Genomic DNA, 25,928 nt, shown 5'->3' on the forward strand with positions numbered 1-25,928 from the left:
CCCTGGCAGCTTTGCTTGGCTGCGAGAAGGGAGAAGAGAGGACAGACCTAAGAGAATACTTCTTAAGGACGCACTGACAGGCCCCTTTACCGTCTCAGTGCCTGAGAAAGTGGCCATATAGGTGACGGAATGGTCGGGTCGGAGCAGCCTGATTAGAGGGAGGGGGGATTATACGAAGCATTTTTTTATTGTCTATGTTCTGCTGCCCTGACCTCTGGGGCCTTGCTGACCCTAGACAGGGCTGCCCCTCCCAATGTTAGTTAATCCTGAAGTTAGTAAAGGAGGCAGTCGGCCTGCCTCTTACGTGCACACTAACCAACCCAGAGTCCACACCCCAACCACCTCCTTTATCAGGCTCACTCTCTCTGCCATTGTCCCCTGCCCTCATCACCCCAAGGCCAGGTACCAGATGACTTGGGACAGCCCCAAAACCTGCTGAAATCATTCAGACTAGCCAATCCTGAGCCTGATCCCCCTGCCTCACCTCGTTCCTTCCCATAGGAACTACAGTGAAGGCTCGTGTCCTGCCACCCCTCGCTCACTCCCTCTGCCTCCAGGCTGACCCTGCTGCTTCCTGTATGGTCTCCTACGCCGTGCGTGCCCCCGCCTACTGACAACTGTGAGTATAAATATCTCTTTGTTCAAGGGCAATCTTCTCCTGATCTGTGGGCTTCATTGTACCTAAGACTGACATTTAAAACAGAGATGGATTCATGTTGGCACACACCAAATTTTTTCCAGTTGGCTCACTTGTGTTAGGGAGAAAGCAGGGTACAACATATAGAGCCAAGGAATGGGAAGTCTTGAGTTCAAGTCCGAACCTCTCCTTTCTACTTACATAACTTTGCACCAGACACTTAACTTCCTGGGGCCTCACTCTACTTGTAAAGTGGGAACAGGACACCATGTATAGGAGTTGTGTGTGAGCTGATATGAGCTAATGTATCAGAAGTGCTTTCTACACCATAAAGTGAAGATATCACTATAATCCTGTCTTGATATATCGTAAGATCCTTGGCTATGGGACCCATCTCATCAAATTGTCGTGAGCCTGTCACTCGGTGGAGAGCAAGCACCTAGGCAGTGCTGAGGGAAGTACCAGTAAATGGCAGATGCTTCAGGTGCGAAGCGTGTAGGTCTCTCTCTCCTTCCCAACCATTCCCCTCCCAGCCTTACCTCTCGGGTAGAACTCTCTACAAATGGTCCCCCAAACATGGCGGCCATCCAGTCACAGCTAGAAATCAACAGGGGCTTATGGGCACTGATGGTGCCGTCGTCCAGGATGAAGGTCACATCTGTCCAGGAGGAGAAGAGGATCTCGTGAGGATGTGGTAAAAGAATGTGGGACCACCGACCCCAAAGCTCGACCTTGTGCCGAGACAACCCACTTCCTTCTGAAGCCACAGCCGTAGAGTGCTACGTGACCAAGCTCTCGGGCTTGGGTGCTAGGCTTCAGGGGCAGAGTCATCATACCTCCAGGACATCAGCAGCTGAGATGACTCAAAAGGCTAATCGGACCAACCCGGACTCTTCCGAAGACTAACAGGAGGTTAGTTTCCCCTACCCTCCTAAGCACAATCCATACCTGAGAAAGTGCCTTTTGCCAAGCACTCTTTAACCCGGTTGGTCCGGCGGACATGGAAGGCCTTAGTGATCTCTTGGTTCATGAAGGCCTCGTTGTTGAGAATGTTGGCCACCATCATGCGCAGATCAAAGACCTCTAGCAGTTCAGCAATGTGGGCGATGTGCATGAGGTCCCGCTCGTTCTCGTCCAGCTCTCCGGTGTACAGGTACTTGAGAACAGCCCGGAAGGGCCCCGGCTGGATGGAGTTGTCCATTTTTACCACCACCATCAGCCGGGATTTGTAGGTGAGAGGATCCTCTGCCATTTCTTCCTGGATGCTCACAAAAGCTCGGCTCCAGGAAGACAGTACTCGACCCCTCCCAGGCAGATACCCTGTTCCATTGCCCCGTAAGATCCCGTCGCTGGTGGAGGCACGGAGCCCAGCAGGACCAGAGCCCCCACCCTCCTCCACGCTCTCGCAAACGTCAAAGCTGGCCGCGCGCAGCAGGAAGTCCCGGCCGTGGTGGTGGTGGTGGTGATGGTGGTGGTGGTGATCAGGGTGACCCCGGTGGTCCTCTGGGCGAGGGCCCCCTGGCCCCGAGGGGCCCCCCAGCTCCCCCTCACTCAGGTCCATGAGGAACAGGTCGTAGAACTTGGAGGACGAGGTGGAGAGGTAGATCTTGTGGGCAAAGATGCGCACCCGCTCCTGCAGCACCAGTATGACATCCGCACACAGCGGGTCCTCCAGGAGGTGGGCGGGGCACTCCTCGCTGCTGGACGGGGGATCGGGCACCACAATGATGGGGGGGGGCGGCTTGGGAGGCAAGAAGGGTGCCTGCAGCAGAGGCCGCTGCACATTGCGGAGATGGGATTTCCAGAACTGCAGGTGCCGCCGGGAGATGAGCGCAGCACGGATGGCATTGTCAAAGACGTCCTTGATGCCAAACTGGGCCACCACACTGGTCTCGTAGTAGGGGATACCCAGCTCCTTCGCCACCTCCCGACCCTTCTCTGGGGGAAGGATCTCATTGGGCTTGATGGGCCTGGTAGGTTCAAGAAGGAAAACCAAAGATGTCGGTGGGGGAAGAGGGAAAGGGAGAGGAGGGCAGAGGCAGCTCTCCAGAGCCTGCCTGTTCTTCAGGGGACTGAAGGGTGGGGTGGGGGTGGAGGGCTCTGTTCAGGATCTGTCTCTGCCTCACTCCTGCTCTTTCTCCTCTGTCTAGTCAAATCTTACCAGTACTTCAAGCCCGCTTCCAATCCCCTCTTCTTACAGGAAGCCTTCTGTATTTATGCCAGCTCCCCACCGTCCCCAGCTCCAAACGAGGTAGCACTACCTCTCTGGCACTTACCATGCAATATTCCATGCTGGTTTTTAACATGGCCATATATGGAGTTCACCTCCCACCGTGATCATAAGCCCCTTTCATGCAAAGACCACCTCCTTTTATCCTGTCCCATGGTGCTCACCCCAGGATTGCCCTCACAGACTATAATACATGCATGGATGGATGGATACAGGGATGGATGAACAAATGAACCATAATGGGCACTCTCTTTGCCCCCTCTCCCACTCCCCCGCATGGCTTGCTTCAAATGGAAGGTAAGACATGAGGCCAAGTGGATTCCCTCAGGGCTGAACAGGATCCATGGAGATGCACCCCCTCCCTCTGTCTGCCACCTTGCCCCTCCTTAGGCACCAGCACCCCCTACCTAGCCAAGGGTCGCCTGGCCCTATTGACAGCCTCCAGGTCAGCATAGCGCAGGTCCAGCTGGCAGCCCACCAAGATGACAGGTGCTCGGGGGCAGAAGTGCTTGATTTCTGGGTACCACATGGTCTTGACATGGTGCAGGGAATTAGGGTTGGCAATGGAGAAGCACAGAACCACCACATCGGATCTGGGGGTGGGAGAATGAGGTTACGGGCCGGGAAAGCTAGCGGTAGGTGATCGGCCCCTGGAACACAGGAGAACACACCTACCCACCCCACCCTACACTACATCCCACATCTGTCATGCATCTACTCACGTGACCTTACACAGATGGATCATAAGAGGACTTCTAACTTATGAGCCTCTAATTTAGCATTTCAGAGCCTTCGAAAACCCTCATTTTGACCTCACAGCTGTCTTATGGGTTAGAAATTACCATTTTACAATTCACAGGTTAGGAAAATCATTTCAGAAGAGGTTCTATTTGCACATAGTCACAGAGCTGATAGGTAGCAGGGCTGAGAGTCCAACCTGGCTTCCTGAGGCCAAACCCGGCTCCTTCCAGTGTCCCAGGCTGCCTCCCCCGTGAGGGTCTGCCAATGCTGTATGCCCTGCTCCCACGTCCCAGCTGAAATGTCACAGTGCTGCTCACTTTGAAAGCAGGGAAAGCCTGCCCCACCTGGCTCCCTGCAGGCAACCAGAGGCCTTACCTACCTCCCATAAGCAAAGCGACGGTCTTTGTGGTGGTCTCCAAAGGTGTCCCAGAGGCGGAGGGAGACGCTGACATCATCTACCACATCTCTGGAGCGTTCCAGCACCTGTGGGATGTGGCAGCGGTGAGGGAGAGGAGTGGGAATCATGAGCAATGGTTCTAGGGGTTTCCACATGTTAGCTCAGGGTGATGCCAACTCATCCCTGAGGGTCTTGGACAGCATGGGGGTGGAGGGACAGAGCTAGCCACCCCCTCTGTGTCCACGTGCCGTGCATAGCACTTTAGCCAGGTGCCATCTCTGCAGACTCAACAGCAAGAGTGGCCTCTAAGCTGGTCAGAAGGGAAGAGCCTCTAAGAGGGAAGACTGTCAGGGAGCCTGCCCTGTTCCCAGCTTCATCTGCAAATCACAAGCTTCTGATTTTGGTATTAGCCAACAGCTTTTTCCTTCCTCTCTGCTCTCCAACACACCACCCTCTTCCCCATAGTGCTCCCTATTACTGGGGGCTGTGACTGCACAAGACGCTGTGCTCCCGGCAAAGTTTGGGTCTCCGGCACCAGCCCAGCCATGCAAAACACAAATGGTTAAAGATCCCTCCCCCGGGGGTGGGCTCATTTCAGCCCTCTCTCCAGGGGCTCCTTCCTCTTCAGCTGCTGCCCCCCCCTCCATCCCCAGGGGCCTCCATGGGCTGGGTCCTGTTTGGAGACACTGAGCTATGGCTTGGAAAGAAGCCCAGATACACAGGGCGGACCCCCAGCCGAGCGGCCTTGTAGACTTACCTCCTGGCACACCCGATACTGGTCGATGGCCCAAACCGTGGGCACATGGGTGGCGAGCAGCTGGTACTGGGTGAGGGTGGCATTGCAGGCCCGGGCACAGATGAGCCTGGTCTTGCCCACCGCGTTGTCTCCCACCACAACGCACTTGATGGTCTCTACGTTTGGCCTTTCATAATCCATGTCAGAATCCATTAATTGGGACCTGAGGGAGAAGAACGCAGCGGTCAAGACGGCTCCGCGCCCGAGGCCCGAGGCCCAGGGCCAGCGGCTCTCCTCTGTCAGGCTGGCCCGTCTGCCAGCTTTTGAGTGGAGAGGGGGCGAAGGGAGTGGGTAGCTTTCTGGACGATAGTTCTGCGGGGCCTGGGAAGCGGGGGGCCCATTCAGGCTGAGAGGAGCAGTTCTACCGCACGATCTACTCGTTTGCCTCCTGTTGCCACCATCCTCCCACTGAGCTTCTGGCTGGGGGAGGCCGGTGAGAGATCCCCAGGCAGACCCTGCCCTGGGGCCCATCCCCACGCTCCCAGGAAGAGGAGAGTCTACCTGGGAAGCTCACTCATCATCCACACTCTCCTCCTCTGGGCAGAACAACAAACAGCTGAGAAAAGCAGAGTCCAGGCCAGGTCCCCACCCCTTCCCAGCATGCCTGAGGGCAGGGCCACTTTAAAATTTAATGGACTTGTCAGAGCTGGGTGGCAGCTCTCCTGTCCTCCACCTTTGTTTGCCTCCCTCCCTGGTGGTGGATTTTCAAGCCCTGGCTTGCCTATGGCTACCCTCCAATGCTAGCCCCCAGCCTCCTTCAGGGAGATGCCTGAGCAGCCCATGGGCCTCCCCTCCTCTCCTCTGAGCCTGTCATGTTGGCTCATTCAGCTGCAGGCCCAGTTTTGAGATGGCAGTGGAGTATAAACATGGGCCTGTGACCATTCAGTCTGTGTCCAGCGGGCCTCCCCACCCCTACTCAGGCATGCCCTCTAATCATCCTGCATGCAGCCTGAGGGAGAATGAGATGGGTCCCCTTCCATACTTTCCATTCCTAGGGAGAAGGATTCTCAGGCTGGAAGCCCCCAGACACCTGGCACTGCTGGAAGGATGCTCACTCAATTGGCTGCATGGGTAATGGGGTTGCTGGGGAAAGCAGGGGGGTCAGAAACTTGGGCTTGAATTTCTGGGCAAATGTTTGCCTCAGTTTCCTCCTGTGCTGAGCAGAGGGGAAGTGCCTTGTGCACCCACAGAGGGGGATGGCTCAAATTAACAAACAGAAAGGCCTTCTGTAGTCAAAATGTCATGTAAGTGTTTAAAACGCTGTCACCCAAAAAGGACCCTCAGCTTGGGGGTGAAGGGACTTCGGATGGCAGGCTCCCAGTGGCATCTACTCTCCTGAAGGGGTTGAGGGGAGGAGGCAGAGGCAGGTGCAAGGCAGACGTTGTTAGGGAACTTGGTTTTTCACCTAGGTCACTGGCCTGCTCCTGCTCACATTCCCTGTGTGCACGAAGTCAGCTGGGGGCTGGAGCCACCTGGAGGATTCCTTCCTAGGCCAAGGAAGGCTGAACTCCTAGGAGTCCTGGAGGCAATCCAGGCACCCTCACCTGCTGAGCCATCCGGCCAGAGAGCCAGGCCACCAGCAGCAACAGAGCAGCTCCATTCCTGCCGGGCTGTAACTGGATGCCAGCATGCAGGAATGCAGAACTGAAATATCCAAGTAACGATGGCAACTGGGATTTGCGTGAGTAGATACATCTCAGCAACCTAAGCAGAAAGTGCAGCAAGGACTTTTCAATGAGACAAGCGCCTCCTCCTCCTTGGAATTTTACAGGATCTGAACTCCAAACAAGGGGTCTCCACGCAGCCCCTCCTCAATCTCCAGAGCAATTGGCTGCATGATTCCTCCTGCCCCCTCCACCCTCCTCACCCTCCCTAGTGGGCAGCCCTTATCCTAACCACCATCTTGCCTCCTCCCTGCTCTCTCCCGAGCTCAAGACCAGGAACCCCACTTTGATGGTTCCTGATCTCAAGTCAGGCAACTGGGAAGGAATGACCTGGGCTGTAGTTTCTGTTCTATATATTGAAGGACAAAACAGACAGACTCCCAAACACAAATATGTATGGCTGGAGGAGAGAGACTATAACCCACTCACCAACAGAACTTCTTTCTCAAATTTAGATTCTAATGGCCTTGTGGGTGTGGAAGCAGGAGGAGGAATGAGGAGGCACAGAGGAGGGGCAGCAGTTCTTAAATCCAGGAGCACCTGGATGGTGAGGAGGATGCCAGAACACCAGTAGAGCAATGCTGGTTCAAAATCAGAGAATTTATTATTAAAATACCCCTGCACACCTCAAACACCTCTAGAGTTAAGTAAGGGACAGCCAACCAACAAGTAGGACGGCAACAAACACTGCCGAGTTTTGACAGCAGACCTGCTGGGTGCTGCTCGGCTGCACAGCCCCTCCCCATCCATTCTTCAGCTGCTCCTGCAGCCTTCCCCTGCTTGTCCTTGGACTTCCTCCCTATTTTTATCATTCTCACCCACTCCACCCCTGTCCCAACTGCCTGACTTCAAATCTAGGAAGCTTCTGATCTAGGAAAGGGCAAATCACTTGGCTTCTCTGGGCATCAGTCTGCCGTTCTGAAGAATGGGTATGAGGGCTCTGGAAGAAAGTTTCCCAAATCTTGGTGAATTCACGCCAAGAGAGCCTGGGCGGAAAGGAGGTATTTGTCTTCTTATGTAATCTGGTATTATATAATGCTAGATTACATATCTATATATATAATTCTATCTCTCTTTAAGATACAGACTGGCCCAATTAAGCCAGCAGGCAAAACTCTTTAGTCGAATCAGGCCTGTCTTAAACAGGGATTCTGTACTGGAGACAGTGTGCCAAAACCACCAGTAATATAATTTTTGCTCTAGAATATTGCTACTTTACTGTATCATTGGTGATGTATGATGATACAACCCACTCAATGAGCTTCTCAAGTTCCCCTTCCCTTCTGGCACGCTCTCCTTCAATGACTCTAGACTTTTCCGCACAATTGCCTCATTGTCATTCCTTCTGAGCCTCTAGACAAACCTCCATAAACTATGGCTTCCTTGCCATCCTGCCTGGGGTACCACCACCTCCAATTCATTCCTCTCCCTCAGTGATCACAGAGTCACATAGATGCTCCCTTCCCACCCTGTCCCACGATCCCTGTCCCCCTCTCCACAATCGGCCTCCTGCCCACTGCTCTCTGAGCTCCTTGTACTCAAGCCAGGCCAAAAAGCAGGGTGTGCTCAGATTAGCTACAACCCTCACCGGCTCAGTCCCACCCCCACACCCCTACACACACTCTTTGCAGAGCCCAGAAAAGCCCCCCTTTCCCTCCCACAGCTGATAGGAGGCTTGTTCATCTGTGGCTGTCCTAGTCTGGTTGTCAAGGAAACAACAGAATCTCCCTGGGAGCCTGGTTTGTCTCCTAGCAACCAATATCCCACATCCTGCATCTTACAAAATGCAAAAGGGAGGAATATCCTCAAAATGAAGGTAAAAATCGAGGAGGATGGGGAGGAAGGGAAAATCGGGAAGAGAAGACCAGAGAGGGTGGCTTTTCACCGGGGTTGCTGACACTGTAGCATTGGGGAAGGCGGAGAGATGAGAGGAGTCCCTCCTGCAGATTCAATGGACAGCAAGGCTCAAAGGGATCTTGAATGATGGCATGAACAAAAACTGCAAACCTGAACACACACACACAAACCTTCTCAAACATCAACAAGCAACGCTAAGCGTCTCTCCCATAGTTTGCCAGAACTCTGATGCACAGACTGCAATGGAGTTGGGTTGAAAGAAAGATCTCCGGATCGGCGAGCAAAACATCCAAATGCCATTGGTTTTTAAACAGAAACATTTCCACCACTCTGGACCTTGATTCCTGACACGCTGCTCTGCACATACATACACACACACACACACACACACACACGAAACAGAAATAAAATGTTTAAAAACGGGTAGAGGGGAAGGCCACCACACGCCGAGGCAATCAAGTCATCTTCCTTTCCCTAGAAAAACCCGGAAAAGGTTAGTCCCCCGCCCCCTGAGACCCCAGCAGCCAAAGCTCTAGCCAAGGGGAGAGGGACCCGCAGGGGTGAGGGGTGGGGGTGGGGGTAGAGGGAGGGGAGTCTGCAGAAGGGGCGCAGGTAGGGCCGGGGAGGGCACGGGAGGGCGAGGCGGCGCGTTTCCAGGCAGCTTGCAACCCGGCCATAATAGAAATTAATCATTTACTTACACCACTACATGTGACGGGGTAATTTCTAGTGTAAGGAACACATCTCTTCCTGCTAAGCACGCTCATTTTAGTGAATGTCTGGGGTCACTCCGCGCGTGCAAGTTAGGACGATGCGGGGCCGCCGCGCTGCCGCCGCCGCCGCCGCCGCCGCCGCTACAGGCTCCGGGCCCGGGTCGCGCGGGATCGGAAACTCAGGCTGAGCCGCCCAGGCCGGACGGCGGGCCGGGGGCGGCCGCGCGCGCGCCACTGCAGCCACCGCCTCTTCCGGATCAGCATCTCCCCGCGCCCCGGGCGCCCGGGGTCATGGAGGCGCGCTGGAGGGGGCTGCGCGCGGCCGCCCCGACCTCGGGCGCCTGGGCCGCGCCGCCGCCGCGGGTCCTCGGGCTGCGGAGGCTGCAGGCGACGCGCAGCGCAGGAGGGCAGGGGCGCGGCCGCCAAGACGCCGGGCGCTGCAGTCCCGCGGCCCGCTCGCGACCTCCTTTTTTCATTCACAAAAAAGGGAGAGGGGAAAAAAAAAAAAAGAAAGAAAGAAAGGGAGGAAGAACCAGGGGGGGAAAACAGCGCACCCAGGCCGGCGGCCGGGACAGGCTCCGCCCACCGCGGAGCGCCATTGGTGGAACGGGAGCTGGGGGCGGGGCGAGGCGGGGCTAGAAGGGGATTGGGCGGCCGGCGGCCCCGCCCCCGCTCCAGGCTCCGCCCACCCCTCCGCCCTCCCTCCCTGCCCCCGCCTGGAGGGACGAGCCTGGGAGGGTCTCGGCCCACCACTGGGGGCGGGGCGCTTCCCTCCACCTGGCAAGGTGCAAGATCTCGCCGGACGCCCACGGGGTTTCCCCCTTTCCTCCGGGAGGCTGAGGAAGAACTGGGAGACGCATCTTAGCCCTGGAAGGGATGCGAGTTAGGGGAGGGGAACTTGGCATATTTTCATTGCCCCTTAAGCCCAGGCCTCCGCCCCCGGCCCAGGGGGAGAGGAACACAGCGTTTCCATACAGGCCCTCCTTTGGCTTGAGCTTCTTCCTGGCACCTGGGGGCCTTCCTTCCTTGATCACTAGCCGTGCAGCTACAGCCTGTGCCTCCGACTCCTGCAGGGCCCCAGGACTTTTAGTCACTATCACCTGCACCTTTTCCCATCTAGGCCTTCTCCTCCTCCCTCCCTTGTCAGCAGTCTGTGCTTCCAGCCCACCTCCATCCTATTGCCACCTGGAGTTTACTAGATAGTAAACTAGATAGTTTACTATCTCCTGACCCCTTAAAAGAAATGCCATGAGGATACTAGCCTAAGACACCTTTGGACTCTCTTAGTTTACTCCTCTGTAAAACAAAGAGGTTATAAAGGATGACTTCTGTAAATATTAGGCAGTCCTCAAAGGAAGTTTCCATGTCCAAGGCCAGTTGGATTCTGATGATCCTGACTACTGGTAATCATAGTACCCAGCTCAGTCTGATTTTATCTGTTTTGTCAATTACCTGCGGGCAATTTTTTAAGTCCAGACTGACATGCCTCCCACCTCACTGGCTCCAGCTTGTGCTCTGAGAATGCAAATCCAGTTTAATATTAGTTTATGCAAAAATATGATTAGGAAGAGAAATCCATTGCCAAAAAAAAAAAGCCAAATAAAAATGAATCTTGTATTCTCTGAAGTATGCTTTCCATCTATGAACGCTTATAATTGGAAGTTGCTCATTAAGGAGTTTGTGATAAATGTGCTTTCTGGCCTGGTCCATGTTCAGTTAGTGCCTGATTGGTGGAGGATGCTTCCCCCACCTTCTTCTGAACCTCCCCAGAGCTGAAGAAGAGGTTAGCGATGACTAGGTGTGCCGCTTCACCCTTCTGGTTAGGATTCTGTCTCCATAAGAACAGAACGTATTGGTTTGAATACATGCATAGGAAAGAAAGCCATGCGCAGGCGTGTTCTTCCCACATGTTTGGCGATGAAGAGCCTCAGCCCATCCTCTGTGTGCTAGATGTCCCTGCCTCAAAGAAAAGCATAGCATGACATCTCTGCACGGGAGCACCAAGGGGCCAAGGCCTCCCCTGCTGATACCCTGTTGCCCCCACCCAGCTCCAGAGTGCCAGCCTGTTGGCGTCACCTTTCACACATCCCAGCAGCAGAGACAGCCCCAGGGTAGTACAGAGCAGAAAAACAGAATTGCCCTCTGCCCCAAATGGAGGGGCTCCCAGGTCTGCCTCTATGGGGCCAATGCCCTTTCCTCCTTCAGAGAAAGAGCCAGCTCAGCCTGGAGACCTCACTGCCCAACAGGTTGCGCTGTTGGGGTTCAAAGGTGTAAGGTTGGCCAAAGGAAATTGCACCCCCCACCCTGCTCACATTGGGTAAACTGTTGCAGGCAGAGACAGGTGCTCCGCTGGGGGACACGACCTTAATTTCTAGTTCTGCTTTTGGCGCACAATCCTCTTTTTCAGCTTTTCTTCAAATCAGAGTTCTTTCTGATTGCAGCACCTCTCAGGCATTCCCAGTCAGAGCCTCCTCCAACATCTCTGCCCTGAACAAAGCCCTCTGGTGACTCCTCTGTCCCATGATATAGGCCCCTTGAGCCTGTCCCCAACAGGCATCCCATCCAGCTACGCCCATAGCCACTCTCCTCAAGGACATCATGAGCTGCCATTTTCTGGAAGCCTGTGAGCGAGAAGCCCCGTCTGGGGAGAAAACTCTCCATCGTGGTTCTCAGGAGGGCACCTTCTCGGCAGGCTCTCAGCCAGTGCCACAAGTCCTCCTCTGCCTGAGGCTCCAGAGGCTCCTCCCCAGTGCCTGCCCAAGCTTTGCAGACTCCTCTCTCCGTGTGGCCTCCTCCAACCTGCACGTTCCATTTGTGTCGCACACAGTTCCAGCCTTTCTACCGTTGGCAGGCTACTGATCTCTCTTCTTTCGGCCCTCTCCTGGAACACTTGAACAAAGCCCACCCCACAGGTCTGACATGAAAGCCTGCCCCTCTCCCCAGCAGCGTGCAGTCTGGGGCACATGGCATTGGCACTCTGTGCTTGGTATTAGCTGAGAGCAAAAACAGAGGCATCTCAACATGCAGAGCCTTGTCAGGGGGAAGGACAGCCAAATCTGGAAAGTCCAGAGTCTCTCAGCCTCCTTGCCCAGGACTCAGGGGGCACCACCAGGTTGTCATAAGAGACAGAACAAAAAAAAAAAAAAAAAAAAAGAGACAGAACCCTCCCGGGCCTTTGCTCGAACAGTTCTCTCAGCCTGAATACTTCTTCTCATCCCTTCACCTGGATAATGCTCACTCATCCTTCAAGTCTCAGCTTAGATATCACTTCTTCCAGAAAGCCCACCATGAATACCCTCTACAAAGCTGGCAAAGTTCCCTGCCCTTCTTCTGTGCTCCCCGAATAATACCAATCCCACTGCTCTGTCATTGGGTCTCTCTCTTCCTCCCTGTACTGAGAACTGTTCAGGGAAGGGACCATGTTTATTTGAGAGTTTCCTTCTTGCTGGTATGGCTACCAGTACTCAACAGGAGCTCAATAAATGCTTGATGGGTGAATGAATGTCTGGGTGGGGAATGTGAGAACGCAGGAGTCAACCCCACCAGTGGTTACTCACATGCTGTCCAGGGAGGTCTTCCACAGGCTGTACCGGCCTTGTCTTTGGGTCGCCATTGCTCTGGGTACCCTCCAGGCTCCTGGCTATGCTGGACAGAAATGAATGGGGCAGGGCAGGGGAAGACAGTGAGAGAAGGAATAAACACACTGTGAGCTACCTGCAGAGGCACCACCAGGTTGGTCAGCCCATACAGAGGGTCTACTCAGGGCAAGAGCATGGCTCCTGCTGTCCAGGCTCATTGGGCTGACCCAGAGGTCACCTGGGAAATCAAGGAGCTCCTTGAGGGCCATGAACAGGGCTGAGGGTCCATCCCATGCTGCAGGCACTTGCACCCTCTGAACTGGTTTGGCAATTTGGAAAGGACACTCTGTTGTCCTTCAGGAGGCCTGGATTCCATCGTCATGCAGCTGGGTGATAGTGGGCAAGTCTCTCTCCTCCCTGGGCCTGTTTTCTCATGTGTAAGGGTCGGGTCAGTTTATCCAACACTGATATTTATTATGGGCTCCTAGCATGGAAGGCCTATATTTTATCAGCCATCCTTTTCACTGAAGAAGCTCCTGACCCAAATTAGGCTCAGCAGAATATCAGCTGATGGCCACCAAGGCTGAGAATGGAAGAAGGAAGTATTTGGGGGACAAAGTGGGGAGGGATCAGAAACATAGTAAGAGAGGCAGAGATCTCCACCTTCAGCTTCCTTAAATGGTCAGTCACAATCTTGCAACAGGTTCAGCCAAAGAAAATTCTGGGGGATACCTGGGTGGCTCAGTGGTTGAGTATCTGGCTTTGTCTCAGGTTGTGATCCCAGGGTTCTGGAATCAAGTCCCGCATTGGGTTCTCCACAGGGAGCCTGCTTCTCTCTCTGCCTATGTCTCTGCCTCTCTCTGTGTCTCTCATGAATAAATAAATAAATAATCTTAAAAAAAATAATAAAAAAAGAAAATTCTGGAATTTGAGGAGAGATAGGGAATGATTAAGGAAGGGCTCAGCGAAGCCAGCTGGATACCTCTGGAAGTAGCTGGTACTGTGTCGTTAAAGGGTCATAGAGGGGCATCTCTGTGACAACCCTCCAGGGACAGGGGACCACAAAGCAGAAGAAAGCTAAGGTAAGAAGTCCCCCAGGATCCCTGGGTGGCGCAGCGGTTTGGCACCTGCCTTTGGCCCAGAGCGTGATCCTGGAGACCCGGGATCGAATCCCACGTCGGGATCCCGGTGCATGGAGCCTCCTTCTCCCTCTGCCTGTGTCTCTGCCTCTCTCTCTCTCTCTCTATCATAAATAAATAAAATATTAAAAAAAAAAGAAGTCCCCCAAGCCCAATGTGGGTAGGGTTGTAGACAGTAGGAGCCCCAAGAGCCCTGAGTAAAAAGAAACTAAAGCAGAAGAGCAACCACTGCAGTAACTGGTGCCAGCTTCGGCTCTAGTTTCCCCTCTGCCAGGAACTGGCTGTGTGACTTTGGGCAAGGAACCTAACCTCTCTGGTCTTCTGTTGGGATAATAATATTACTTGCCTGAAGATGGCGGGGGGCGGGGGGGGAGCGCTAGATGATCCTCTCTTGGCCCCTTCCAGGGCTGAGATCAGAGACTGTGTGTTCCCTCTAACTCCTCCTTCATTTCTGCCCTCTCCCCCCTCATGGATTTGTGCTCAGTATCCCTGTGCGAAGGGGGACCTATCTCCCATTTGTGCCTCAGCTGCCTACACTGCCTGTGGCCAGCAGGCAGCACAGAGGGTGTAGAAGTCTGGCAGTCTCACCTACCAGGGTTGGAAAATCCCATGCCCACCTTGGCCCTGGTGCCCAGGGGTTCCCTGGAGAAAATGAACAAGCAGGTGAGGCAATGAAAGGAACACAAACAAAATTTCTGCCTGGGATTTTCAAAGCCCAACTGGCCCCTTGCAGCCTCCCCTCCACCACACTGTGGGGCTGGAGGCGCTGCTCAAAGCAGGAGCTGAAGAATCCACTCCCAGTCTGGCCTGGCCAGGCTGCAGCCGGCCCCAGCTGGCAGAGATCTGAGCGTGCAGACCCCTCTGCCCACTCACCCAAGCCCCTCCACTCTGGCCCTGCCTCCTAGGGAGCCACAGCTGGCTGAAGCCTCCAAGCAGTGGATCTGTAGCTCTGAAGCAGCTCTTTGCTTAGAGGAGAGACTGGGGCACCGGTTGGCTTCTCTCTTTAAGAGCTGCAAGCACCACCACCACTAATACCACAGGGGAAATGCAAGAGCCACCCCAAGGCTCCTGGGATGTTATTTCTCAGGACACTACGCTAGAAACCACTAGGCAGGCCTCCAGCAGAAAGAAGCGACATGGTGTTACTTCTGCTGCACTTCGTAGACAGAAAAGTTACGAAGGGGAGTGGGCAAAAATGCACTCCCCTAGCCAGCGCGTTCAAGGACCAAGATCCTTCACTTCAAGCAGGCTCCAGACCTTCCGAGAGAGGACAGGCTTGTTCCTGGAGCCCTGCAGAGCTGCAAGTGAGAAGCTCTGAGGAGGCTGATCACCCCAAAATAGACTTGTTTTTTTTCACAACTTTTTCATGAGGCATTGGCATCTCTTGCAAGCATGGAAAAAAAATAGCCTGAACTGTTAACAAATAAAGATTATAAAAAGCCCCAACTGTTCCCCATGGGTTTCCATGTGGCTGCGGTGTTCTAGAGGGGGGCAGGGAGGGGGCTGGGGGGGAGGCCAGTGGAGATGTGTGTCCAGGGGCCCCCCAGTCTCCTTACTTCTGACCCACCTCTCCCTTGGGCGCTGGTATTGCTGGAGCTCACAGGGATAATAATCCACGTTAGGGATGGGAAAGATTTTTGTTGGCCCTCAGAGATGGTCCACTGCGAGTGTGTGTTATTGTTTACCGCTTCCAGATAAAGGAATGCATGGCATGGAACAGAGAATCTTTCTGAGAAGAAGACAGAGTTTGTTTAGTAAACCCTTGGAGGGCTCAGTGTTCCTGTCAAGGTCAGCTTAGCCTGAATCTGGACCCTGCCTTGGGCATTGCTGCCTGTCAGTAACCAGACCTGAATCTGGGGCTGTAGCTGCTTTTGACGCAGATGAAAGGATTGTGTGCGGCTTCCCAGGAAGGGAGCTGGCCCTCACCTGCACTCTGGGTTCCCCTTGCAGGGCTCCAGGCCAGAGCCTGCAGAGCACCGCCCTCTGCACCCTTTGCCTGAGTCCTGGAGCCATCTTGGTACTTGGGCTCCAACAACATGAGGAAGGAAGGGTGTAAAAGTCGCTGGAGTGGACTCTGGAAGGGGGTTCCCATCCCCTCAGGGTTCTCAGCAAAATTAGGGAGTTGACCTGGAAGACATCTAAGGAGCCTCTGGCCCTGACTTTTTATAACCAGAGGAAGAGAATCCCCCAACTTCTAAAGCTCCACATCCTCCACAAAGTCTGGGATCCATCAAGGATCTGCTCCAGCCCCCATGAAGGCCCCTTTTTCTTCTCTTCTTTCCTTCTTCCCTCTTGTTCTCCCTTTCCTTTGCCCCCACCCCTATTCTTCCTTCTCCCTTTCCCCACCTCCTGGGCAGAAATTTCTAGAAAAAACATCTGCACCTGGCTCTGGTTTGGTCAAAGAGAGGAGGACGGTTGGTTGGCGAACAAGCAGGACAACTAGGGACCGTCGTGGGCATTATTCAACCCTGGATGGTCCTCCAGAGCAGACAGCTGGGGAATGCTGGGCAGAACTTTCCTGGAGTGGTGAGGGACCAACAGGGCAACTGCATTGTCTCTGGACCTCTCTGGACCTGGAAGTCATCTCTCAGGCTCCAAGCAACCAGAGTCAGTAGCCAGCTACCCTGGGAAACTGCAGCTGCTCTCAGGGTCAGGGTGCAGCGTGCAGAGTCCAGGGCCCCGGGTCTCAGCCAAAGCATTGCTCTGCAGGGTGTGACCATTCCCAGAGTTTTGGACCCCCAGGGCAAGGCACAAAGTGAGGTGGGGTGTAGGGACTGACACAGAGACAGAGAGTAGGAGCAGGTGCTCAGGTTTGGAAGCTTCCTCCAGAACATGTAGGTCCTTTATTTATTTATTTTTTTTAAGATTTTTAAAATTATTTATTTATTTATGAGAAAGAGAGAGAGTGAGAGAGAGGCAGAGACACAGGCAGAGGGAGAAGCAGGCTCCATGAAGGGAGCCCAACGCGGGACTCAATCCCGGGTCTCCAGGATCACGCCCTGGGCTGAAGGCGGCGCTAAACTGCTGAGCCACCTGGGCTGCCCATGTGGGTCCTTTAGAGACATAGCTTGTGGCCCTGGTCCCCGGACAGAGTGGCAGGGGTGGCAGGGTGCTGTTATGCTGCCCCTTGGAAACACAGTCTGGGCACCTCAAAGGCCATTGAATGCATGCCTCAGCTTTGTCTGGTAGCTTGGGGCTCACTCTTGCTCACCCTACCTTTCCCCCAACCCATCCTCATCTTTCTCCTAGGGGCCCCATGCTGAGAGCTGTCTGGAAGCTTGAGCTGGGGGTGGAATCCTGGGGCTGGAACTAGCCCCAAGAGGAGACCCATCTCCACACCCAACAGGAAAGCCTTGGGGAGGCAATGTGGCTTCAGCAGACCTTGGCTTATAGCAGCTCCCACCACTATCTTATCCATGCGGAGCTGAGACTGCGGAGCCCTGGTGCTAGGGGACTCGGAGTGCTGACCACGCTGCACCTCTCTGGGACCTGTCCCGTGGCCCTGCTGGAGGCAGATGTGGCCTGGGCCCCTAATAACCAAGCCAGGCCAAAGGTATGTGACCTGTCCTTGCAACCCCAGTCACATCACTTACTTACCCTAAGACTGAGAAAAATGAGGCTTGTTTGCTCTTTTATTCATTTATCTTGTTTTGCATATCACATGCATGCTAAACTCCTACCAGTGCCAGACACTGCTAGAGATGGTGATGATTATAAAATGATGATGCCATCTGATCACCAAGAAGCTTAAGCTTAATCATAATCATCATCATTTATCACAAGTCTGTTCTATGCCCAGTACTGGGCTAACTGTACTCCTTCATTTACGCTTCAAAACAATCCTCTGAGGAGGTACGATTATCCCTACTTGGTAGATGGGGAAGCCGAAACTTCAGGAAGCCACGCGACTCGCTACTGTCACAATGCAGGCAGGCCCAGAGCCTCCCAGGGGAGATGGCACAGCCCCGGAGCCCCCTCCAACCTCGTGCCCTCATTTTAGAGCATTAACGTGTTGTTCTTAATTCATATGAAAATGACTATCTTTATCTGAGCAAACTGAGCTAGAGCTGAACACAGTATGTGCCAAGTCACACAGGGAGTTTGAGGCCATGTGGGGCCTGGTGCTGGGGTCCTTTCCCCAGACTTGATCTCTGTGGGCTTCAGTTTACTCTTGCGTGAGACCGGGTGGTTCTGGTGGATGATCCCCACCGGTTTTGAAATCCTGACTGTGTGAGGTTATCTTGTGACATGTTTTCTGCCATCAGGGAGGGTCGCTGAGAATGGATCAGCTTGCCTCAGAGCCCTCCCGGGCCCCCACTCACCCTGCAACCCCAGTCCCAGAGGAAGTCAAGAATGTGGAAATGTTTTCATGCCTCCAGGTATGGGCTTTTAACTCAGTTGATGCAATATATATATATATTCCATATATTCCTATATATATATATATATCAGAGAAGCTGACAGGTCTTAACTGCTGGAGATAAATATGCCCTAGAAGTGGAAACACAAGGAGGACACAGAATTTAGAGCCCGGAGCCAAGGTCACCTATAAACAGGGGCAGCTGGAGCCTTAAACAGTCACTTCACACAGCCCCTCAGTGGGTCTGACTTCCTGCGCAGTGGCCTTCACCTTGGCTAGGGCCCATGGCCACCCAGCTCTCTGCATCGGCTCCCTGTCTGAGTTACCTACCAGGGCATCCTCAGGCCCCAGGAAGCCTCAAGTCTAAGTCTCGTCCCTTCCTAAAGCAAAAGGAGCTCTCTCACTCAGCGACTGCTTTGCCAGGAGGCCGGCTGGGGTGGTGGGGTGGGGGTGGGGGTTCTTGGCTGCCCTGCGTTCTGGGCCAGGTGTGCCTAGAGAGAGGAGTCAGATTGAGTGGGGTGGGGTGAGGGGCCCAAGAGAGGGTGAGGATTAGAGTTAGGGATGCTGTTCAATTTCTTTTCGGAGAAAAAAAAAAAATTTCTTTTCGGAGAAATGGATCCTACTGCCAGGAGGATCCAGCAGCTCCAGGACTGGGGAAGGATATCCAGAGGCTGCACAGGGTCTTGAGGTGAGCGGTGAGGAAAAGCCAGGTGCAAGAAACCCAGCAGAGCAGAGGCATCCCTGGTACTGGCAGGAGCCACCCAGGCTGGAGAAGGGTGTAAGGGCTGAGGGGGCCCCAGAAACACAGGTGGTTGCAGTGCCCCATCCTGGCCACAGGCCACTTTGATTGAGTAGGATGAGAAGGGCTGTTGGAGGAGGAGAGACCCCTGCTTCCCCTTCCCTCCTGGCTTGGTTCCAAGGAGAGTGGAATGGAGGCCTGCCCTGGCTCCTGTAGACACTGCCCCTGGAGACTCCCACTGTATGTGGAACTGTAACCCCTTCACACACACACACACACACACACACACACACACACACACACACTTTCTGCCTTGGGCTCTGCTGCCTTGGGTCACTGGTCCAGAGTCAACAGGCTGCTGCACCCTGATGGGTAAGACACCTGATTGATTTTTTAGCCCACCTTCCCCCTGCCTTCACATCTCTCTCTTTCGGAGATCACATTCTGAGACCTGCTCGTTGTACTGAGTTCTGGAAGAAACCTGGTGAGGACAGGTGAAGCAGCCAGAGCTGGAGCTCCTCTCTTTACCCCGGGCACAGAAGAAGGGTCCAGGGGTGGTCTTGGGATGGCAGGGCACAGATTGTGGACTTACCTGCTGCCTTTCCTCTGGGGCCCAGCTGGCCTATCACCGTTCCCTGTCCGTAAGCAATGTCCTGGGCTGGGCCAGGGGGGAGGGAATGCTTGTGGAAACAATACTCGGATTTTAAGGGCTGGGATCCAAAGCCCAGCCTATGGGGAGCCAGGTAAGGGTCATGGTTACTGTATCCAGGGGTGGGACTAGTAGGCTGGCCTCCTGGTCACTTCCCTCCCAATCCAGGTCTGTGCAGAGCCCAGAGATAAGCCACTTGGCCAGGAGGCCCCCCTCCCAACTTTGTACAGGTGAGCATTCATGTTATCTGGGCCCAGCCCCTGACCCCCTCAGGGCCTTTTTTTGGTCTGCCTTGAGGCTCTCATTCTGACTTCTGTCCTGGCCTCTCCTCCTCCCTGGTGACTCACATTGCTTTGGAATTTCACTCACTGGCTCTTTCTGACGCACATCCTGGGAGCCTGGCCTGGAGCCAGGGAACAGGGCTGTTGCTTCAACCCCACCGGTGATTAATTTTGGCAACCCGAGCTGGAGGCTATATAGAGGGAAGCAAGGCTGGAGAAGCAAGATGGGAGTTGGGGGGGTGTTGCTGGACAGGAAGCCTTTCTTCCTGCTTCTGCTCATTTGCACTCAGGTAGAAAACAACGCGAAAGCTATTAGCCTGTAGTCCTGGCCAGCCAGGATACTCAAGAAGGTTGAGCAACTGAGTTCAAAACCTACATATATTGTGCTTCTTGGAATGGATTTCTGGACCTCAGTTTACCCTTTTGTGAGTGTTAAAGGTTTGCTAGTCCCTCATTTTGAATGCTAAGAACAATGGCCTTGTACTCAGTTGATGGAGCTTACATATCCCTCACAATGGCCTGGGCTCTGTTATTTCTGCATTTTGAATGTGCTATGAGGGACTGGTGCTGCCTGGGATTGTGGAGAGGGGAAGGGGGACTTGACATGACCCTGCACTGGGCTGGAATTCATCCTGCCATCACGCCGACTTGTCCCCATCAGATGCCTCAGCTGAGAAGGCAGAGGCTCCCCATGGCCTTCAAAGCACTTACCTCCCCTGGGACCCTGGTGCATACTTTGGTAGCACATAGTGGAGCCCTGGGTCCGTGTGCTGTCTTCACTCCTCCAGAAGCTGGTTGCTTTTCCCATTTTCTCCCCAGACTGTTCTCCACCTCTTATCTTCCCCAGCTGCCCAAGGCCCAAGGACTCACAGTCCCACCCTGCCCCTTCCAGCTCCTCTGCTAAGTAGAGAGCTCTATGCCAGACTGATCAGCTGACCCCTGTAGGTTCATGCATGGGAGGAGGGTTGGGGGACACCCTCAGTGTATTCAGGAAACAAAGTCCTCACCCCATTGTCTAACCCCAAAGAATGGCTGCAGTGAACGGAACCATGAGCCAGTTTTGGGGGAGTTGGCCTGTCAGTGAAGATATTGCCCCTCACCTGGGATCTGGTGGTCGCCCTAATCACTGCTAAGGTAAATCTGGTCTGTAGGGGGCGCTAGAGAAGCACACTTTGGGCACTCCTCACCTTCTCCTTCTTAGCCACACTGGGGGGACCATGATCATTTGGGAAGATGTAGAGAAGTAAAGGGTAGGTAGGGTTAAGGAAATGAATCTGTGCCTTGATATGCATACCAATGATTACAATCAGGATTTTTTTTTTCAAGTTAAAAGCACTGTTAATAAGATAATACATCATGATCAGATAGGTTTAAGAGTTTGGAATCCAGGGCACCTGGGTAACTCAGTGGTTGAGTGTCTGCCTTCAGCTCAGGTGGTGATCCCAGGGTCCTGGGATTGAGCCCTGCATCGGGGTCCCCATGAGGAGCCTGCTTCTCCCTCTGCCAATGTTTCTGCTTCTCTCTGTGAATAAATGAATAAAATCTTTAAAAATAAAATAAAGGGTTTGGAATCCCGAGTCAAACTGAGCTCAAATCAAAGGAATTCCACTTAAAGGTTTAGGATATCCTATATATTTCCTTCTGTAGTCTTCAATATTTTTAAGTGATACAATATATGGCACAGTAAAATATGACACACATCCAAGTCATAAAACATAATAAAGACCCCCCACACACACACACACAAAAAGACCCACACAAGTGTGAACCCCTTACTCGATGTAAAAAGCGTAACACAACCAGCACATTGCAACGTTGAGACCACGGGAGTGTGACTCTTCATTCCCACCCCTCACCTCTCAACACAGGGACCCCTACTCTGCATCTGGCATTTGTCATTTCCCTGAAGATTTGGAATATTTTCTATCCTACGGTGTGGGCATCTCTGAATCACATACTGTTCAGGTTTGCTCATTTTTAAGCTTTGAGAAATGATATTACACTGTGTGTGCATCATCTTGTTGGATTTGTCTTTTCTAGGCTTTATGTTACTAAGATCTGGCAACCTGTTGTGTGTAGCCGCAGTGCCTTCATTTGCAGGGCAGTGTAATTCCCAGGGCAACAACATATTATCTGCTGTCCAGTCTTTGGCTATTATGAAAATTGCTCCTTTGAATATTCTTGTGCTTGTCCAAGTGCACATGCTCAAACATTTGTCATTGGGTAAATGGAATTGTTGGGTTATGGGGTGAGTGCTTGCTCTCAAGTTGACAAGATTGTACTGAAGTGTTTTCCGAAGTGGCTAGAACACCCACAGCGTAGAAGGGTTCCAACTGCTCTTGATTCTCATCTCCACCTGATTTTTCAGATTTAAACATCCACTTCTCTGCTGGGTGCATAATGGCATCTCAGCAGCAACATTCTGTGTTTCTCTGATTACTAACAAGGTCAAGTGGGTATCTTCATACGTTTTGGTACATTTGTTTTTCTTTTTCTTCAAAGTGCCTGTTCATGTCCTTTGCCCATTTTCTGGACACCATCATTTTCTTATCATCAGTGATTTGTATGAATTATTTATATATTCTGGAACGAATATTTTTCAGTTATGTGAAAAATATTACATATAATAGATGTTATAAATATTACAATATTTAATTAATATTAAATTTATATATTATATAATATTATATATTTTAAAATATTAATGTATTTTAATATACAAAAGAATTTCTAACTTTTCAGCTCAATGTGTGAGAGATATTTTCTCCAGGAAAGTGGCTTGTTATATGACTTTCTTTATGGTGGCTTTCGATGAACATGCATTCTTAACTATATTGCAGTTTGATTTATCAAGTTTTCTTTCACGGATAGTATATTTTGTGGTTTAAGAAACCCTTCTTATTCTGAGGAGATAAATATAGTTTTCTATATTTTTTCTCCAAAATGTGAAACTTGCCTTTCCTGTTTATGTCTTTGTCTGTAATTGATATTTATTAATTGGGGTTCTGGCTAAGAAAAAAGCCCTAGTACTTTATTATAAAACTATTTCTCTGGTTCTATAATGAAGAAAAGTTCATTAATAAATATTGATAATTACAGAAAATATGAAAAATTAAGAACAACTAAAATTTTTACTACCAAATCAATATAGATGTCTAAAATACATAACTGGTATATAATATCATGCATATAGCACTATATTCTTTTTTATGTCTTTTTCTCTGATTTTATAGGTTCATAGTAGAACATTTAGAGGTAGAAAAGAAAGAAAAACGAGTGTGTGTTTCACACTACTCTGAAATTGTTCCATGTGCCTCCCAAACACTCAAACTGGTTATTCAGGAGCAGAGTTCTCTACTGAAGATCATGGCCATCACCCTGCCCACGCAAATTCTTCAGGTGTATCTTTGGTCAGGAAGAGACTCATGTATAACCGCCGAATAAGCATATCATGAGGGGGGCCTTAACAACCCAACAAAATTCCAAATGGGCCCACTCAAATTCCAGAAAAAAAAATTGTGAGATGAGTTATTTATTATTTTTTAAAGGTTTTATTTATGTATTCATGAGAGACACTGAAAGAGAGAGGCAGAGACATAGGCAGAGGGAGAAGCAGGTTCCATGCAGGGAGCTGGATGTGGGACTTGATCCAAGCACTCTGGGATCATGCCCTGAGCCAAAGGCTCAACCACTGAGACACTCAAGCGTCTTGAAAATGAATTATTTAAATGATATATAAGTCATGTCTCTACCAATATTTACTAAGATACTACTTTTTTTCCTTAAGGTAGAAAATAAAAATATAGGTTATGATCAATATTGCCCAAACCAAGTATTTCCCCCCCCACATTTTACTTATGCCTTATTATGGCAAAATTATCAATCTCAGAGTTTCAGCCCTTTCTAGAGAAACTGTCTGAACTCTATTTCACTGGCTTGGTATAAAAGTGGTCTGCACATTGGTACAAACATGTCTACGTGGTGTCTACATACCACAAGGAGAGCTAATTAACCCAGCTAATCCAAAGAGCTAATCATGGTACTCACTATTTCTAAACCAAGACCAGAAGATGACTCACTATCCATAAGAAATATGGTGCCTGTACCAATGGATTGGAGTTTTTATAAAATCGAAAGTCTAATTTGTGAGGTAGTTTCACGCTGGTACATCAAAAAAACTTGAGAATGAGGGAGTGCGGGAAGGGGCAGTGGGCAGCTGGAAAGGAGATACTGGAGCAGAGCCTTCCACCAACAGGTAGAAAGGCCAGGAGGCTGGGGAGAGGTTCCAAAACAGGCATTGCCATCTTGCCCATGGCCTCCCTTGGCCTGCATGATGGAAGCAGAGGTAGGAGCCCCAGACCAGTAGCCTCTAAGTTTTCCTGCACCTGAGTTAGGTGAAATGATGAGAGGACAGAGGCTGAGAACCTTGGGAGTAACGAAAGTCTTCTCTTTTCTGGTTCTGCTGCACAAATGCCTACGTGGGCTCCAGTGCTTAGCCTCTCCAATGACAGACATCACCATGTAGAGACTGGGGCCTTTGAGAGTCCAGGGGACAGGACTGAGGTGGGGAGAGCGTGCAGCAGGGCCAGCTGTACCTGAGCCCGACATGGTCCAGATCTTGGGCTGCCTGGGGGGAGCGTGGTGCTGCTGCAGCTGGAGCTCAGCTGACAGGGCTCAGGGCCAAGCTTAGGCCATAAACTCCTCTGGAGAACCTGGCACTTTCCTGTAAGAGCATGCCAGCCAGAGTATGCCTACTGCTCATTCTGCAACCCCTGGAGAGCAGAGGAGAGCTGCTTCAGAGGCAGGTAGGAGGAGACCAGGGCTACACAGATGGTACCTAACTTTTGTCCCTATTGACCCTCTCTCTCCTTCCCCCCTTCCTGCCCCTTCCCCAGGAGTAGCCTGCACCAGCTCCAGCGGTGAATTCCTGGCAGGGACAGCGGCTAATTCAAATGAAATTTGGTTGGCAAAAGACTCAGCTCTCAAAACCAGCCTACTCAGAACAATCTCAATCTCGAAGGGCCTGCCCTAGTGAGAGCATCTCCAGGCTGCATGGAAGCAAAGAGGGTGGGGATGGGGAGGTCACTGCAGCTCCGGAGGCTCCCCCTGGGGAATGAGATCTTTCTTTCTTTCTTTCTTTTTCTTTCTTTCTTTCTTTCTTTCTTTCTTTCTTTCTTTCTTTCTTTCTTTCTGTCAGCACAAGCAGAGTTTAAAAAATGGTTCGCTTTTATCAGTGCTCAAATCAGCTCCAATCATCATTTATTGAACTAGTTATGGCAGGCACCGTGCCAGGCACTGACAACTGGCTTTTACAATAGGAAATGAGATCGGAAGGAAAAAATACATTCTCACAAGCAGTCCTTTTATATATACTGCAGTTGAGTTCTGAATAAATACATTTGTAAATCTCAGAGGAAAACCAGTAGGCAGTTTAAAATCGAAAAAGTTGTGGACAAATTTTTTTTTTGCTTAAATCTCTGTAGATAAAGTATGACATGAAAGAAGGAGCAGCTTAGAGCAATTTAGTGTTTTCTTTGTATTATCTATGGCTAAAAGGGAAAGTTTAAAAAGGGAGACTTGAACGAATGTTAGGTGTTGTTTTGGGGTCATAGCTACGGGATGAGATGCATTTCGTGCAATCAAGTAGAAACACAAAGTTGTAATTTGGGATTTTGAAAGTATTTGGGATGTCACATGAAGCTGTTAGAAGATTGGATTCCTTGGAATTTGGAGCTCTAAGTTTAAATATCCACAGAGTTTGTTTTTTAAAAAAACTTGGTATTGGACATTAGTTCAGACTTTCACTTTGAAGATAGCTAGGATAACAATCAAAATTGTCCCCATGAAATGAACTGACCCTTCTGTTTTTCAGAATTATTAAGGAATTTGACGATTAAATGAATTCTCATTTCTCTTCACACTGGTAAGATAAATACACATTTTTTTCACTGTCCTCATAAATATTCTTTTTTTTTAAGATTTTATTTATTTATTTATTCATGAGAGACACAGAGAGAGAGAGAGAGAGAGGCAGAAACATAGGCAGAGGGAGAAGCAGGCTCCATGCAAGGAGTCCAATCGGGACTCGATTCCGGGACTCCAGGATCACGCCGTTGGCTGAAGGCAGGTGCTAAACCACTAGCCACC

The 25,928-nt window shown here is 51.5% G+C and overlaps 2 protein-coding genes and 1 long non-coding RNA gene across 8 annotated transcripts in view; 1 reads left to right on the forward strand and 2 right to left on the reverse strand.

Annotated features, from left to right (window-relative positions):
• The window catches only part of RHOBTB2 (Rho related BTB domain containing 2), a 29,185-nt gene extending 9,674 nt beyond the window's left edge, over positions 1–19,511 (reverse strand). The window contains exons 1-7 of one of the 3 annotated variants that reach the window (XM_049100924.1): positions 19,444–19,511; positions 12,593–12,680; positions 4,763–4,964; positions 3,988–4,091; positions 3,275–3,460; positions 1,586–2,607; positions 1,177–1,295 (exon numbers count right to left, since the gene is read on the reverse strand). In XM_049100924.1, the coding sequence (XP_048956881.1) occupies positions 1,177–1,295; positions 1,586–2,607; positions 3,275–3,460; positions 3,988–4,091; positions 4,763–4,964; positions 12,593–12,648 (1,689 nt within the window). In that variant the 5' untranslated portion in view covers positions 12,649–12,680; positions 19,444–19,511. Of the gene's footprint in view, positions 1–1,176; positions 1,296–1,585; positions 2,608–3,274; positions 3,461–3,987; positions 4,092–4,762; positions 4,965–9,023; positions 9,354–12,592; positions 12,681–19,443 lie in introns of those variants that run through there. The other 2 variants (XM_049100926.1, XM_049100925.1) reach the window with 2 other exon arrangements.
• A 105-nt stretch (positions 19,512–19,616) lies between these two features.
• Positions 19,617–25,928, forward strand: part of PEBP4 (phosphatidylethanolamine binding protein 4) — a 247,095-nt gene continuing 240,783 nt past the window's right edge. Inside the window, exon 1 of one of the 4 annotated variants that reach the window (XM_025463103.3) lies at positions 19,617–19,730. Coding sequence is in view for 3 of the 4 variants with exons in the window: in XM_049100942.1 (XP_048956899.1) it covers positions 24,515–24,586 (72 nt within the window). In the remaining variant the exon portion in view is untranslated. Of the gene's footprint in view, positions 19,731–24,304; positions 24,587–25,928 lie in introns of those variants that run through there. The other 3 variants (XM_049100942.1, XM_049100943.1, XM_025463099.3) reach the window with 3 other exon arrangements.
• LOC112669751 (uncharacterized) overlaps positions 21,081–25,928 on the reverse strand; it is a 34,388-nt gene continuing 29,540 nt past the window's right edge. Inside the window, exon 3 of the long non-coding RNA XR_007405753.1 lies at positions 21,081–21,303. This is a non-coding gene — a long non-coding RNA (uncharacterized LOC112669751). The remainder of the gene's footprint in view (positions 21,304–25,928) is intronic.

Source organism: Canis lupus, chromosome 25 (assembly GCF_003254725.2).
Source record: "Canis lupus dingo isolate Sandy chromosome 25, ASM325472v2, whole genome shotgun sequence".
In the NCBI taxonomy this organism is placed as follows: Eukaryota; Metazoa; Chordata; class Mammalia; order Carnivora; family Canidae; genus Canis; species Canis lupus.